This window comes from Phalacrocorax aristotelis, chromosome 15, assembly GCF_949628215.1.
Source record: "Phalacrocorax aristotelis chromosome 15, bGulAri2.1, whole genome shotgun sequence".
Taxonomy (NCBI): Eukaryota; Metazoa; Chordata; class Aves; order Suliformes; family Phalacrocoracidae; genus Phalacrocorax; species Phalacrocorax aristotelis.
The window spans coordinates 15,864,392-15,880,247 of NC_134290.1; the positions used below are offsets into that span (position 1 = coordinate 15,864,392).

The 15,856-nt window shown below is 38.5% G+C and overlaps 2 protein-coding genes across 4 annotated transcripts in view; both read left to right on the forward strand.

Moving 5' to 3' along the window:
• Window positions 1–10,138, forward strand: part of TXNRD2 (thioredoxin reductase 2) — a 37,943-nt gene extending 27,805 nt beyond the window's left edge. Inside the window, exons 13-17 of one of the 2 annotated variants that reach the window (XR_012663201.1) lie at window positions 920–1,015; window positions 1,251–1,343; window positions 2,632–2,703; window positions 4,606–4,703; window positions 6,967–7,109. Coding sequence is in view for 1 of the 2 variants with exons in the window: in XM_075110148.1 (XP_074966249.1) it covers window positions 920–1,015; window positions 1,251–1,343; window positions 2,632–2,703; window positions 4,606–4,703; window positions 6,967–7,090 (483 nt within the window). In the remaining variant the exon portion in view is untranslated. Of the gene's footprint in view, window positions 1–919; window positions 1,016–1,250; window positions 1,344–2,631; window positions 2,704–4,605; window positions 4,704–6,966 lie in introns of both variants that reach the window. The other variant, XM_075110148.1, reaches the window with a different exon arrangement.
• Window positions 1–15,856, forward strand: part of UFD1 (ubiquitin recognition factor in ER associated degradation 1) — a 436,293-nt gene that overhangs the window by 27,669 nt on the left and 392,768 nt on the right. The window lies entirely within an intron of this gene.

Here is a 15,856-nt window from a genome sequence, read left to right on the forward strand (position 1 = left end):
GTTAACTCCTAAATAAGATTTTTTTACTGGATTTATTAAGTTTGTTAGTTCTTATTAACTTACATGCACTGTTCTTCCTTGGACTTAAAAAAAATTCCTTTGAAAAGGCCTTACTCCAGTTTCAAAAACTTCCAGCTTCCTTAAAACTAGCACTGGAGTTCTGACGCTCCAGTGGTATTGTGCCAGCACTCAAAATTAGGGTTCTGGCACACTGCATAGTCCTATTTGGATATAAAAAGTAGCCAGGACTCATGGCTTGAACCGGAGCGTGTCCTGGTCATATCCTGCTATCATTCCATTTCTCACTTGCAGGAAGTTAACATTTGCCAAGAGCAATAACTTTCAAGCCCCTCTCTAATACCAAAGCCTGAGACTAGGACCAACTCAACCTATAGTTCGCAGTGCTAGCGAAATGGTGTTCCACTCCTCCAACCAAGGACCAACATAGGAAGTCAGTAATAGTGCCTACAAATAGCTAAATTTTTTGCCTGTGTTCTGTAAAAATGTGACAGACAGCTCTTTTTAAAAGGTCTGATGTTTTAAAAACACTGTTGCTTTATAGTAGGCTATTTCTGCTTTAAAAAGACCGTCTGAAACATTTCTTGATAACTTACTATGGAAAGAAAAGGGGAAGTGAATGGTTGGCATGTGAATATCATCTGCTTTTCAAGAGGTGACATGATAAGATACAAAGTTTTGACACATTCATGGCATTTGTTCCCCCCCATTAAGACAGATATTAAACTCAGAGGCTTAAAAGCATGTTTGGGCAGAAATTATTACTGCCTTCTCTATTTGAAGCCCTGGCTACTAGGCTGGAATTCCAGAGATTTGGCCTTCCTCTGACCATTGTCCCAGGAGGAAGCCTTGGATGCTACTTCTCTCTTAGTTAAAACAAAGCTTTGTGCTCTCTTCTTAGGGCCGTCCTGAATTAACACCCACAGCAATAGCTGCAGGAAAACTGCTGGCTCAGCGTCTTTTTGGCCAGTCTTCAGAATTGATGGACTATGACAATGTGAGTTCTTATTTCTTTTTACAATAATAAAAAACAAATCTCATGCCTTTTTTTTTTCCCCTTAAGAATTTTTAAAGGAATTACATTTTGTCATCTGGAATCCAGCTTTGACAGTAGCCAAAGTGGACATGTATGACAGAGCTACATTCCTCAGTCATGCAAAGTTTCCTCTACGTCTGCCGTGCAGCTGCTTCATGTGGTTCAATGGTAACTCTTTCTGTTTCCTCACAAGCAGGTACCTACTACAGTTTTCACTCCCTTGGAGTACGGCTGTGTTGGACTGTCGGAAGAAGCAGCTGTGCAGTGTTATGGTTCAGATAATATTGAGGTATGAAAATATTTTTAATTTTATGGTTGGTGTCAGAGTTGCACTGTGGAAAGACAGAATTTTCACTCTTGTATCAGGCAAAATTTTGGGCCCCCAAAGTACTATGTTAGGGAATTGATGTCTTCAGCAAAGCTCAGGACTTTAAGGAGTATTGCAGCAGGTCACAGTGGAAACTGTAACCTAGTGGGCTTAAAATTATTGACAGGGTGTAACAGCTTTAAACTAGCTGCCACTTTAGTAAATTATATTGTGCAGCATCGTTAAATAACATTTATGTGCCTTTTAATTGTCAGAATTGCTGGTCAGGTTCTTCAGTCTAAATTTTTGGGATGTCCCCAGAAATATTTACACAAGCTGCTTAAGTGTCTTTGTAGCTGAAATGTCTTGATACCATATGGCACTGCATACTGAGGAAGAAATATGTTATGGCATATATTCACACCCAGCCCTCTGATTTGAGGAATGAGATTAAGGTACTCATGATGAAGAAATTCACCATCACTATATAATAAGACAAAATTCAGACAAGTCACCCTTGAAAAGATAAGTTGTGTTACCTTTATTCACTCATCAAGACGACTGTCAGCATGACTCGGTAAGCTATGGAAATACAAAATGCAATACTTCATGTCCAGTCAGTTATTAGTGTTGTCTTTTATGATTCTGAAATACAGTTTATACTTAAAAATTTGTCCCAGAACTCTTCTCTAGGTTTCTGGATGCTAGTGCCATCTAGAACGATAAAAATTACCATAAAACAATTGTTCGCATCTGATTAAGGCGGACAATGTGTGTGTGTGTGATAAGATGCTGGTGTTATGTATGTATTGGAGAGCAAGTTCAGCTGATGGATTTAGCTTGGAGGCCCAGGCAAAATGATTAATGACAAAATACGCATTTTCTATTCAGAATACAAAAAATACAGTTTGGGTTGTCTTGTGGTATGCGTTATTATAGATATGGAAAGCTTCTTGTATTATATTATTTTCAGTAATCAAGGTATTGAACTTTTGGGAGAAGCTTAAAGGAACAAAACTAACATTTTTAATTTGAGGCACTGGTTTGAGTAACGTGATTATTTATGATGTTTTTCAGTTTTGTTTTTAATCTAATGGTTCTCTCAGGTTTGTGTTAAACTTATTGTGCTTTCCATATTTTTCTTCAAAATAATGATAATTTTTTTCTACAACATTATAAGTATGTAGTAACAGCAGTCATTGTAATACTAAATAGCAGTTTTGACATAATAGTACTCTTTAACACAAAATGTTATTGCTTTCCCTACCAGGTATACCATGCGTATTATAAACCACTAGAGTTTACAGTGGCTGAAAGAGATGCAACTCAATGCTATATGAAAGTGAGTGTTGTGAGCTTCTAACTTGCTTTTAATTTAAGAGATATGGTACAGCCAGTTTTAAGGAGGACTGTTTGGCAAAAAAACCTCTCAAGACGGATGAGATATTTTCTTGGTGACAGCCTGTTTCTCTAGCGTAACTTCAAATGTTTAATATTCGTTACCTATCCCATTGCATCTTGAAATTGCTTTACAGATACTAGCGTTTTTCAGAGCTGACATCCTGCTGATTGATATCGTATTTGAACTGCTCTGAAGGCCCTAAGAAATATTCCAAATTCTATAAAGATTAATCTCTGCTTCCCCCAGCAAAGTTCTTAACCAGTTATATGTAATATTTGAGTTGCTATCTCTTGGGGAAGGTATGCTACCTTCAGAAAAATTAAGCATAAGGCTTACAAAACTAGATTGACTGTTCAGTCTTACTAATGAAAACAAAAACCTCCTGGTTTAGACCGAAGTGTTGGACTTGAAATGAGGCTTCTCCCAGAGCAATCCAGCTGTTTGTGTTGAAAAGGTTTTTGTTGCACTTGCCCATAGTCGAGAATCTTAGAGAAGGTGAAGTGCAGTGTTGGTATAATATATAATTGTTTTCTTTCTTTTCACCTCAATATCAGGGAACAATCTTTTTTGAATAAATATAGTAACTTCTGAAGGTTGTTCAGAATTATAATAATAATAATATATACTATTATTATATATTATACTATACTATATATTATACTATTATAAAATATATAATAATAACAACAAATTATGTTGTTATTGTTGTGTAATACATCAGATGTAAGGAATATCAATTGTTAATTGTTGCGGCCAATTTTATTAATTGTATTTTGTCACATCTGATTTGTGTAAGTGCCTTAGTAGCTTGCTTTAACTGTCCCAAGCATGAGTGCAACTAAGGTGATGCTACTTCTTTCTAGCTGTTCCCTTTAAATTATGTCAATGACAGTAAATATTTGGCTGTGAAGTAGTGATAAGATAATAGATGTTGGATGATATTGAATATAGTCCTTACTAAATTCCCAAAACACATTAAACTTGAGATTTTTCAAACTCTATTGCAAGAGAGTTTTTTCTTTGAAACTCCTCTATTTGATGTACCACATCAGACTTGCCACTGTTCCTGGGATTCCTAATGAAAGAATCCAAGCCTTTGCTGAATAGCAGAACCTATTAGATTAGTGATGATTTAATGCTTGATGGGACGACACAGGGAGAGACTGACTTTCTTTTCATAATTACAAAGATGGTGTCCTTAAAGGAACTAAAACATTTTCATTAAGTTCTCTAATAAAAATTAAGTGTGCAGTGACTCAGGCCCTCCCAGATACTTTTGAACTCACCCTCATCTTTGGCTGCTTCCAAAGCTTGATTCTTTTTTAGGTTATGTGGCTGATGTGGTAAATGTATCTCACCAAACAGGTTGCTGTGAGCGTTTACTGGCTGAATCACAAAGGCACAAAATACCCTATCGTTGGTAGCGGTCATCTTTGGAAATACAGCTGATAAGCTGCTGAGAACAGCTGCACAGGCTTGGAGAATTGCTAACGTGGCCATTCAGTGTCAGAATAAGGCTACTCTGGTTACTAGTCTACAGAAGGTATTTTGAGGATTTCATACAAATGACAAACAAAGTATTCAATTTACAACAAATTTTCATTGTCACTGGCTCCCTGAAGTCTGAAAGAAATACACTAATAAAGCTTCAATTCAGGAAAGTGCTGAAAGCATAAGACCTATTGAAGTCAGTAAGACTTAAGCAAGTGCGTAAGTTCTTGGCACACTGGGAATAAACAGCTGGACTAGGGTCTCGAGGCACTTCAGTTTCATTTAGTTCAACTTCGTGCCTTATCTTTAAATGTTCTAAGAAAAGATCTCTATGTAATGTATTGTTTTCAGATGGTGTGCTTACAAGAGAGAGAGCAACGAATACTTGGCCTTCATTTCATTGGACCAAATGCAGGCGAAGTTATTCAAGGATTTGCTCTTGGAATCAAGTAAGTACAAAAGAATGTCTCTAGCTTCTAAAGCCTGCTTTTAAAGTTATTGTAAGATTATAAAAGATAGCTGCCTAGTTTTGGCAAAGCTATAAAGAATCCATCTTTTTTGTTACTTTTCTGTAGTATTGCACATATTTTCACTGAAAATCTGCAGTTCTTCATTATGATGTACTGGATTTAGTTACTGTAGTACTGGATATAGTTAAGGAACAACTGAGGAAAATATATCGTTGGTTTGATATAGTTAAAGCAAAGAATAAAATTGTGCATTAACTTATAAATGCTAGTTTTTCTCAGATTCTTTTGCGTTCTATGTACAGGATAGGAGATCACCATATAGTTTTGCAACTCACTACTTTAAAACGATATTTGTGCTTCTCATAAAAACCTTTCTTTTCACCTGCCAAGCATTTCCTTTCCTAATCTCATCTTTAAAGTGCACAGCCATTGCTCCTCAAAAGCTCAGCAAGGACATGCATGAATTTTTGTATTTTTTGGGATATAAGCTAACCATAATATGATTAGGTAAGAAAGAAACCTCTGTAGGATGATGGGAGAGGGGAGGTACTTCTGTCTGGAGGTATCTGATAATTGCAGTAACAAACTTACCCGAGTACGTGAACCTTTGTGAAATGATCTTGTTTAAGATTTTGCTCGGATATTAATATAGCATTCCTCCCTCTGAAGGAGTAAGGAATGATTCTGGATCCTCTCTGGTTAAATGGAGAATTCCTGCTATGCCTCTTGTGTGCTACAATTATTTCTCATTTGTTTTTTCATTTCCCTTCTTATTGCTGATTCATATCTTCAGAAATGTTGATTCGTATGTTTACATTACTAAATTATAGACTTTTAACTCCTCTTTGAAGCAAGTGGGCTGGGACACAAGAAATCACCCCCAATTGTGGTGTTAGTTCATTTTCCTAAATATCATCACCATTTTATTGCAATTTTAGTCTTACAGTTATGAGTGACTAGCACAAATGAAAAGCAGAAAGGATTAAGAAGGCAGGGCCGCGAGTATCATGTGAAGAGTGTCTTGGAAATCACTGATTGCAGTGTACCCTCAGTACACATTTTCAACATGTGTTTGTAGGCCGTTAATTGCCAGTGGTATAGATTCTAGAACTACGTTTTTTTAGGATGTAATTGTTTTGAAGTTTTATCCAAAATAACCAGTGGAAAGGAAGCACGTGAAACTGGAGCGCTTTTCTGCCTTGCCTGAGGGAAATTAAAACTTCAGCCACAGTAAGAGGTTTTCAGCAGGTCAGATTCTTGTATTGGTTTCTATTGTATTTCACAAATCCAGAGCTTTCAATGAGGAACACCCGCTGTAAGAGCTGCTGGTCTCCTTTGTCAAAAATTAGGTCTTACTTCAGCCTCTCTAAAGGATGATTTTCCATCTTCCCTCCCCACTTAGCACTCCACTAACATCTGTGCTCAGCAATGATTTTTTGCTTGTCAGTGCTGTTTTGGATGTCGGTGGGGACACCGGAAGACATCTATGGCACTCTTCCCTGTATTTTGTAGAGGGAGAGAACATTGTTCCGTAGAGAGCTTGAAACAATTCTTAAATTTAGGGCCATTTCAGCTATTCTTACAGCATGACATGCCAGGAATAGCAACTCAAAGGAAAGCCATCAAGTCTAAGAATATTATTGGACAAGTAAAAGAATTAAGCAAGTGGGGGTTTAGCTCAAGGGTTTTTTGGTGGTTTCTTGTTTTGGTTTGGTTTGGTTTTTTTCGAATGAGAGACTTCTTCCTTCTCCTTATAATATTGGTAATTTCAGTGTAAGCACCAGACTTTAAGATCATGGAAGAATATTCTGGTATTACCTCCTTCAGCAGATTCTTGCCAGCAGTCCTAATTAAGATTTTCTTCCTCTCTGTGATGTGTGTGTTTTTCCATCTGGAGTCAGAGTTAGTGAAACACACATGTATATACAAGAAAAGCTGAAGGCTGCAGTTTTCTCATATGTTCTTGCCATAGGCCCAGTTGTGACTTGGGGTAAATTGCTTAATTCTCTCTGTCTCAACTCATGGCAATTCTTCCATACCTAACAGTGTTGTGAAGCTGGGCGTTTAAATGTTGTGTAAGTGCCTGAGAAATAATAGGCGGCATTGTTTGAAGAATAAATGCAGCAACTGTACCTGATAAGATGGACAAGAGCGGAATTACTTTGATGTTTTAGGACATTCTGGCTGCTGCAGGTGAATAGTATTTGACTTTGGATTTGTTGGTTTTTTTTTTTTTTTATAGATGTGGTGCTACGTATCCTCAACTAATGAAGACAATTGGCATTCACCCTACCTGTGCTGAAGAAATTACCAAGTTGCACATTACAAAGCGTTCTGGCTTGGACGCAACAGTCACAGGCTGCTGAGGTTAAATACCATCCCTGGAAAGAAGGAAAAAAAGCACAAAATATATTTGTAAAGAAAAGGGGCATTTAGAGTTGAGACAGCCTTAACGGTTCGAGTTCAGGAATCTTTTTCGTTCTCTGTGTAGACTGCTTTTTCTCACAGCCTGACAAAGAAACAGTCCTCACACCATCGCAGTTCTAAAACCAATGCAGTCCTGCTGTAATAAATCTCTCTGAGTGCCTATTACTCTCTCTTGCTGGGAGCTAGGGAATGATCAGGTTTATATACATAAATATAACTGAAACCAGTGACCTCTGAGATTATCTACAAATTAACCAGCTGTCATTTGAGTTTCTCTGTTGGCATGACTGACTGCCAACAGAAGGGACTCACATAATGCTTGTACAGGTACTAGGAATCAGACAGGGCCTCCCTTAGAATTTTGATGATGATGCTTTCTCCTAAGTACTTGGATAGCTCGTTACTGATCCTAATCATGAACACCAAGACTCTGTGCTCACTAGTAGAAACAAGTTCCCAGAGTGTGTAACAATGGGTAAGCAGTCATCTTTGGTTTTTCTTCTTTAAAATGTAATACATACGGGAATTTAATAGAATATCACTTATCCCTGAAGCTGTGCTGCTACTGGAAGAATCCCAGTGGATTAATCAGTGGCAGCCTGGTCATAACATTATGGTGATGGCTGAGAATGAATTCGCTCAGAGGTGCTACAGAGAAAGTTGAATTTTATGGTGACTTCTTTGCCTACTCTTGAAATTTCTAATTCAATTCCGTTCAAATTGAATTGGCGCATCTCACAAATTATTCCTTGAACACCGTATATTAACCAACACTAACAAGAAGAATCAAGCCCACTAATAATCCAACTCATGCAGCATTTTCTGTTTAATTGAATGTGGAAATCTGGCTGATGCAGTGGTATATTTTGTTCATTTGTCTTTAATATTTTCTCCCTGATGAGCTGGATACTATATCTGAATGGATTTAGGTCTGGCTTTAATAAAACATGTTACTGAAGGGAATGATGTTAAACAGTGATCTAGAAAAGAAATGGTTCTGCTCAGAACTAAGATAGAAAATTATCTGCAAACTTTGGGGGGGTTTTGGAGTACTGGCCCGAGTAAGTAAGCATTCATCTGTTGCAAATGTCTGCTTATTTTCCTGCTATCCAGAAGGGGGAGATGCTGGCTAATTTGTGGCAATAAAGGAACAGATCTGGTAATGAAGCTTCTTCTGCAGAAGCCTGTTAAATAGGTAGCCTGACAAAGGCAAACACAAAACAAACTGCACTGAATTTCAATCCAAGTTGCAGTTGCCAACAGTTTGTATGCATAGTCACGTAGAGTCTTGCACCCTTTAGAGTAGAAGAGTGCATGTAGGAAAAGAGATCAGCTTGAGGTGACACAAAATGTATCCTTTTTGTAGTTAATTTATATCAGTCTTTTTATGTGTAGAATTTGGTATTTTCACAGCTGCCCTTTTGCTTGTTGCACGGTTTGGAAGAATAGTCTGATGATCATGTGTATCTTTGCTATTTTTCCGTTGCTATTTCAGTGCTGCAGCATGCAACAGAGACAAACGGTTGGTTTGTTTCAAGCGTGAAATCTTTTTTACCATGAGAATTGTACCTGTCAAGCAAAATATTAGACAAAAAGTGACCAGACCTTCCTTCTAAAGTATGATGTAATAGTATTTATCACACTCTCATTGATACTAGTATAATCCATGTTCAAAGATTTGTTGTGACTTAAACAACAAGAAATCTCAAATGTTTTCTTTACAAAGTTTCCTGATTTTTGGTCCATATTTCTGGTCCATAAAAGAGGAAGGAGTGATACAGTTTGACTGCAAGTGGCATTCCCTATCAGATCTGCTGATGCTATTTTTCATCTATAAAGTCATCCATAAGCTTGTAGTTGAAAAGAAGTACTTCGAGTGGAAGTGTAGTTGAAACAGTGCCTGAATATTGCAACTGCCTTTAGAAGAAATGATGAAAGCTTCGTATATAAATGTGTGCATACCTGCACATTCAGAAGTTCCTGTTTCCTTTAATAAAGGTTTTATGAGTATGATACAGCCAAAAACCCTACTAGATTTTTCCTGGCTGTTTGCAGGAAAAAAAAAAAAGTTCCTAGTAAATTGGGGGTTTTTTAAATGTTACTTAATATTTCATAACACTGACATACTGAGCATTTTCATCTACAGAGATTTTGCTGTGAGAAACATCCCACCTCTGACTAAACTGTGCTGTGTATAAATGCAAGGTTTTTTTCCCTAGTGATTACCTGTTACAGTTCCTTTTGTACCCACACATGAGCACACTGGCGTTTAGCCATGTGAAAGTTGCTTCTCTTCTCTGTCCTACCAACACATCCAGCAGACCGAGTTGTCCGCCCCTACAGACAAATCAACGGCAAGATGAGTTAATTTCATTCATCCTAAAGTTCAAAATAATGATTTGGGACAACAAGTAGAGATCGTAAGGAAGTGTGTCCTCGGTGTATACGGGGTGTGAAACTAAGGCATGTCATCGTTCTCAGAAGTAATAGCACTCTCTTGGTTTTAGAATTGCTAAGTGGACTGCGTGAAAATTGATCCTGTACCTTGAACAGCAGCCTCGTTCTGTTCCTCATTTAGCGGAAGATGTTGTTGCCCCCCATGAAGTAAAGCTAAAGATACATTTGCACCTACATAACCCTAACGTCAGAATCAACAGCAAGACAGAATAATGACAACTACTGTGATTGTGCTTTTTTTCCTGAAGGATTTGCCAGGGATGGTCCTTAAGAATTGTTTTTAAAAGCCTGACTAATGTCAGTTGAAGTGACTGATGTATGCTGCAAATTACTGATTATATGTGAAAATGTAAAAAATAAAAAATATAAATTTAGTCAGGCTTCTTCTCTGGATGCCAGCTGATGAGGGCTTGTTTGTCAAACCACACCATGGTGCAAACAAGTCTGAGCACTGCTGGGTCCCTCATATCTACGATCCCAATATTTATTGTGTTGTGAATTAATAAAGAATCTTTTTTTCTAGTAAAGATTTTATTGTATTTGTTTAATTTCGTACTTGTGCTTACAAAAGAGTTCTTTTTTGATCTTAATGCTGTTTCTCTTGGTTGACGTATGTGTTAAGGAAACAAGGAAGTAGACAGACTCAGACCTTTTAATAAGGAAATGTTGATACCTCTCTGTCTCTGATGTGTAAACTGAATAGCCATAACTGGATGGCCACCTTATTTTAAATTTAAATTAAGAGAACCTCTAGACTTGGTAAGGGTGGTTGCACATAGTCTCTGTTTATTCCAGCTAATGAAGCCCAACATGCATTTTCACCATCCATGTGTGTTGACATGCTCCTTGAAGACTCGTCAAGGGGAAACTCCCTAGAAATACAGTGCAGTCCGAGTATTATACAAGGCTAAACTATTCTGCGTTAGCTCTTACTTTGGGTTTTAAAGTAGAACATGTAGTGGAGAAAAATGCATTGTAACAAAGCCAGTTAGTAGGTACGGGTACTGCTAGGATAAAATGTAGGAAAATTTATTAGGAAATGACTAGCAGAATATATTTGAAAACTCTGAGAAACTTCTCTGTCAGAAAAGAAAGGGACTCTGTTGTTCAAATTTATCTCAATTTCTTTTATTCCTTTAAGTGCACTTGCTTTGATGAGAAGTTCCCATTAAGTCGCGTGTTGCTGAGCTGAAACGGGCTAGTTTATTATTACCTCAGTAGTTGCCCTGGTTTTGATGCTGAGAAGCAATATTGACTATTGTATGTAAAGGCATTTTTACCTCTGCATTTTTAATCTGTTTTAAATTCCTGAAATGTTTCATTGCAGGTTCTGACTAATTAGGATAGCTAGGAAGAGTGGCTAAAAAAGGAAATAAGGTAAGCATGATTCTTGATGTTTTTTTCTCCTTATTTTCATATACTACCTAATCCTGAAGCAAATAAGAATAACAGACAAGCATATCGACAATAATCTTTGTAAATTAGGAATTGAATGTACTGCGTTATTTATATTATACCTAATGATAGCTTGCTCTCAGTGCTAAGGTTTTGAATTGTTTTGCCTTCTCCCGTTTTGCACGCGCTGTATGTCGTTATACCGCCTGGAAAATGTTTCTGCACTTTAGATTATTCCAGACCAGGATCTGGAAAAGATATTTCAGTACAGCAGATATATCTTTTTCTGCTAGCACAGTTATTCTGATAAAAACATAGATGCCATAGCGCAACGTATTTCTAACCAAAACAGTTGCACATTTTACAGACTTTTGAGTTTGAAGGCTTCTCTTCAGAGGCTTGTGCCTATCCAACAAAGTAGGCAATTTTGTGCCTGTGTAAATTGCCATTTGTCTAAATCCTGGTGAAATCGATGTATTCAAAGTTGATGTTAGCCATTCATTTCAGTGGGATGCAAGCATGTGTCTTAAGTGCTTTGTTAAAGGGGAATCAATATACGCATAAGCCAAAATGTCTTTCATTATTCCAGTTGGGGAACAGACTGCAATTATGATTCAAAACACAAAAGGTACAATAGACATCTATGATTAGGCAATGAAATATGCCTTTAATAAGCATAGTGCAGACAGTTTGTTTTGCAATAAGTAAACTTGTATAAAAATCATTGACTTTTTCATTCTTTCAGCTCTGTGTGCTCTCTTTTAAGAGAGGTTTTTTAGTTTTATGCACAAAGTTTTCCTGATGTTCTTCCAGCAGAAAGCTGGGTTTGCATGCATTTATTCTAGTGCCAAAGTTGAATTTTGCTGGGAAAAAAGGAAACAGCAGAGCAGACCTTTTTGTTCCCAGGGCAGCACGCAACAGATACGGTGTAATTACTCTAACTGATTTTTTAAAAATGGAGTATTTCTGTCCACTACATGTCAAATTGCTAATTATGTTTCTGTTGTGGCACTCAAAGTCAATATTGTCAGCTCTTCTTCATTCTAATCCTCTACACCGAGTTTTGATGGGCCAGGTGAAATATCCCCTTCAGCACCTTCCTGCAATTCTTGCCAATCATCTTGCCATGAAAAACATGCGTATTACAAAGGCTTTGGCAACACTGCATCTGATTTCAGTCTTTAATCTTATATGCACCTTAAGAAAACACCATCCCAACTACTGACGTTCTGTTCGGGACATGAATGGGATCATATTTGCTGTGGGAAACAAAAGAAAGTGGTCTAATTTTGATGGATATAATGGAACTCTTTGGCCATTGCAGTATAAAGGCTTAGTACTAAGGCACTGATCTAGGAAGAAAACAATTACGATGCAGAAATGAAGCAGAATATCTCATGTGAGTAAGTAAGAAAATGCATATTTATACATCATGTAACTGTAAAATACCTCATCTTGAGCACTGTTGGAGTTAGGACAGTGTTTGTAACCCCAAGACTTTCTTTGCCAGGAGTGCTGTTCACTGGAGTCCATTTCTAAGCATGGAACTGTGTGTGCCATTTTATTGTTGTTGTTTCTTATAGACAAGATCTGGCACATCTCAGATCTTCTGGTCCAACAATGGAAAATTAACATCATCCCTAAGAAGCTGGAATATAAACTAATAAGGCAAGTTTCCAGAATCTGATTGCATCAGTCAGAAAGATATAGTATGAAGAGAAAAGTGGATATTCCCTGGGGGGGTAGTGTGAAATGGAGACCAGTCTTGTTTGAACAAGGTGCTTTGCATTGTTCGCTAGGTAGAGGTATTGGGAGTTGCAGCCTGTCAGAACCAGCGTCTCCAAGGAGGGGGTGGGGGGAAATTTTTTCAGGTAGAAGTCTCAGCAGTTTGTGGTAGAGTATGTCCAATATACTAATATAATAATTTAAGGAAACCTTTCATACTGCATGAAAGATGAACTGTGAAGATGCTCACCCGCTCTGTGCCTCTTCCCACATTTTCCTTTGGATCATATGAAAACCAGAAAGACTGTTTGGTTTTTATCATCCTTCTTCCCTTTACCTCAAAGCAACATGGGAATCAGGCTTGTTCTTCCTTGTTTTGGCAGAAAAACGAACAGCAAGATCCCTCTTAAATCTTTCACAAGGAGACTTCTTTTTCCCAGTGCTGTGTGAGGAGTTAGAATTAGGTGGTAACATAAACAAGTACTCTAGATACCTGTTCAGCCTTTGTCTATTAGAATATTATGTAAAGTAAAATACTAAGGGAAAGAAAACAGTGAAAAAAGATGGCTGTTAGGTTTTAAACAAAAACCAAGAAAATATGTTCCCTTCTTTGCAGGCTCCCTGTGAGACAAGGCCCAAATATATTATGCCATTGCGTGCTCCTAACAAAAAAGTCAGAACTGAGAGCTTGTTTTATTTTTGTCTCCTCCTAATGTGTGAATGAACTGTAATGCAGCCAACCAATATTCCAGTCACACTGTGTCAGAGCAACAGGTTACGTAGCAGCTTTTAGCTGTATGCAGGAGGTTGAGCTGTTGTACGTGACACCTTAGTTCGTAACACAATTAGTGATGCACAGCAATCATTGTTCAGCAGGGACAAAGGTTGAGCTTTGGCATTTTTATGTAATCTTGATAATCTTCCTTTTTGTCTCTCTGTCAAAGGATCCAGAGGAAGTGCATTAATTTTCAACTTCACACGAAGGCAAGTTATACAAACACAGCTGAAAACATCAGGAAACCCAGGCATTTTCCTTAGAGAAATGGAGTCAACTAACGGTTGCTGGCAAGAGACTCCTGAATAATTGGGAAGATGTTAGGCACAGTAGTTCAGGCAGCGGGGTGTTCTTCATACTCTGGTAGCGCTGTGCAGTTTGGCTAGCTTAGATGGATGATTCCCGTAATGTAGAAAGCAGAGATTATTAACCATATAACAGGAAGCAATTTAAAGAATACAGGCTTCTTTGGAGACTTAAGAAACAGCTCTCAGATTGTCAAAGGACTTTTTTTCCCCTCTCTCCTCTCTCCTCTCTCCTCTCTCCTCTCTCCTCTCTCCTCTCTCCTCTCTCCTCTCTCCTCTCTCCTCTCTCCTCTCTCCTCTCTCCTCTCTCCTCTCTCCTCTCTCCTCTCTCCTCTCTCCTCTCTCCTCTCTCCTCTCTCCTCTCTCCTCTCTCCTCTCTCCTCTCTCCTCTCTCCTCTCTCCTCTCTCCTCTTCTATTTTGACTCATTTAATTTACACCAGACTGAGATCTAATTAAATCATGACAGCACTTTTGACTTTTGCCTCTAATTCTCATTGAGTTTATTTCTTAGACATATTTCAAACACAGGAAAAATAAGGAGAATTCTCTTGACACTTCAGACTTTGCTTGCATTGATTTCTGGCCTTGTTCATTCTACATACAACCAGGATACCTTGAAGTTTTAGGTCAGGACTTTGGTACTTGTCCTTAATTAGGGATTTAATTGCATTCTTCTTTGCTCTTCAAATTTTTCTTGTTCCACTTTTCTGTTAGATGCTCATTCTATTTTACTTAGTTACGTGTAGCCCTTAGTTACTTTTATTTAAGTGTTAGTAAGTGAATTCCCTTTGGATGGGGTAAGAGTCTAATGCATTCTTAGGAGACCATTTCAGGCTTTTCTGCCTGCATTTTCCTTTAACCCCCTTGTACTTTCCAAGTCTGGAATTGCCACAGCTCCAGAGGCGGCAGTTCTAAGTCCTGTCCTTAGCTGTGGTATAGTCCCTGTTGAAGAGTAATAAACCAACCATTTGTGAGTGTTTACAGTTGGACCTTCTGAAGGGCATCATCTTTCCTTAATGACAAAACGTATCAGATTCACAAGCTGTGGCAAAGTGGAACATCCAGTTAAGTGTGCTTGTGAAATGCAAGGCTGCCTTCTCTGTCACTGTGGTGACTGAGAGCTCTACGGTTCTTGCATTTTTTGTATTGAGTAGCCAATTCTCAAAGTGCAGAAAGCCACCCTGGAGTGATGAGATTGTCCATGTGTGGGGCTTAAGCACCCTTGTGAGGCCAACACATTGTCTTATGCTCTAGTTCTGGAAGTCCTAATATTTCCCGAGTTCACAAGTTGGGTGAACGTTTGCTTTAAGCTATTGAGTTGATGCCTAAGAACAGCAGAGGGGGGTGCTCACTTGGATCTACATTATTGATTGAAGCACTCTCCCTCACTGTACTTCAGTGAAGTGTAGCCAAGAACAACAAGATAAGAATTAATATAAGTGACAAGGGAGTTTCTCAGACTGTGCCGGTGCACATTAGCCTGGCTGAAGAGAAAAAGAAGCTGATACTTGAGTCATTTGAGTTGTGAAGGGTCTGGTCAGTCCTTGAAGGGGAAGCACATGAATGGCCCAGTTGTCATCGCATTTTATTTTTCCTCCAACTTTGACTAATGGTGCATTTCCTCTGGCCTCCCACGGGCCGTCCGTGGCTGACTTGCTTTGTCACTCTTCACGTCTAGTCGCTGCCTTTACTGTCCACCCTGTTCCCATGGCAGGAACCCGGTGTCCTCTAAAAAAACGCACAGGCACAAACCATCTGTCATTCTTCCCACTCCTCTTTCAAGCGACCACTTCCCATATTGTGTGGCCTTGCAGGCTGAAAGCAGTCTGCCTCCCCCCGCATGCCTGGAGTACATGCCAACTCTCTCCCCGCTTGATAAGGGACCTCCTGACATTCTGCCTGTAAAAATACTAATGGGCATCTCCCTGTTGATAACCAGCTCTGCCTTTTTATTGTGTTCATGGGGTGATAAGTTGTCTGGATCAACAAGGAATTGTCCCTTTGGCCACTTTGCAGCCAAAGTTATTAAGGTCAAATTAGGTGTGAG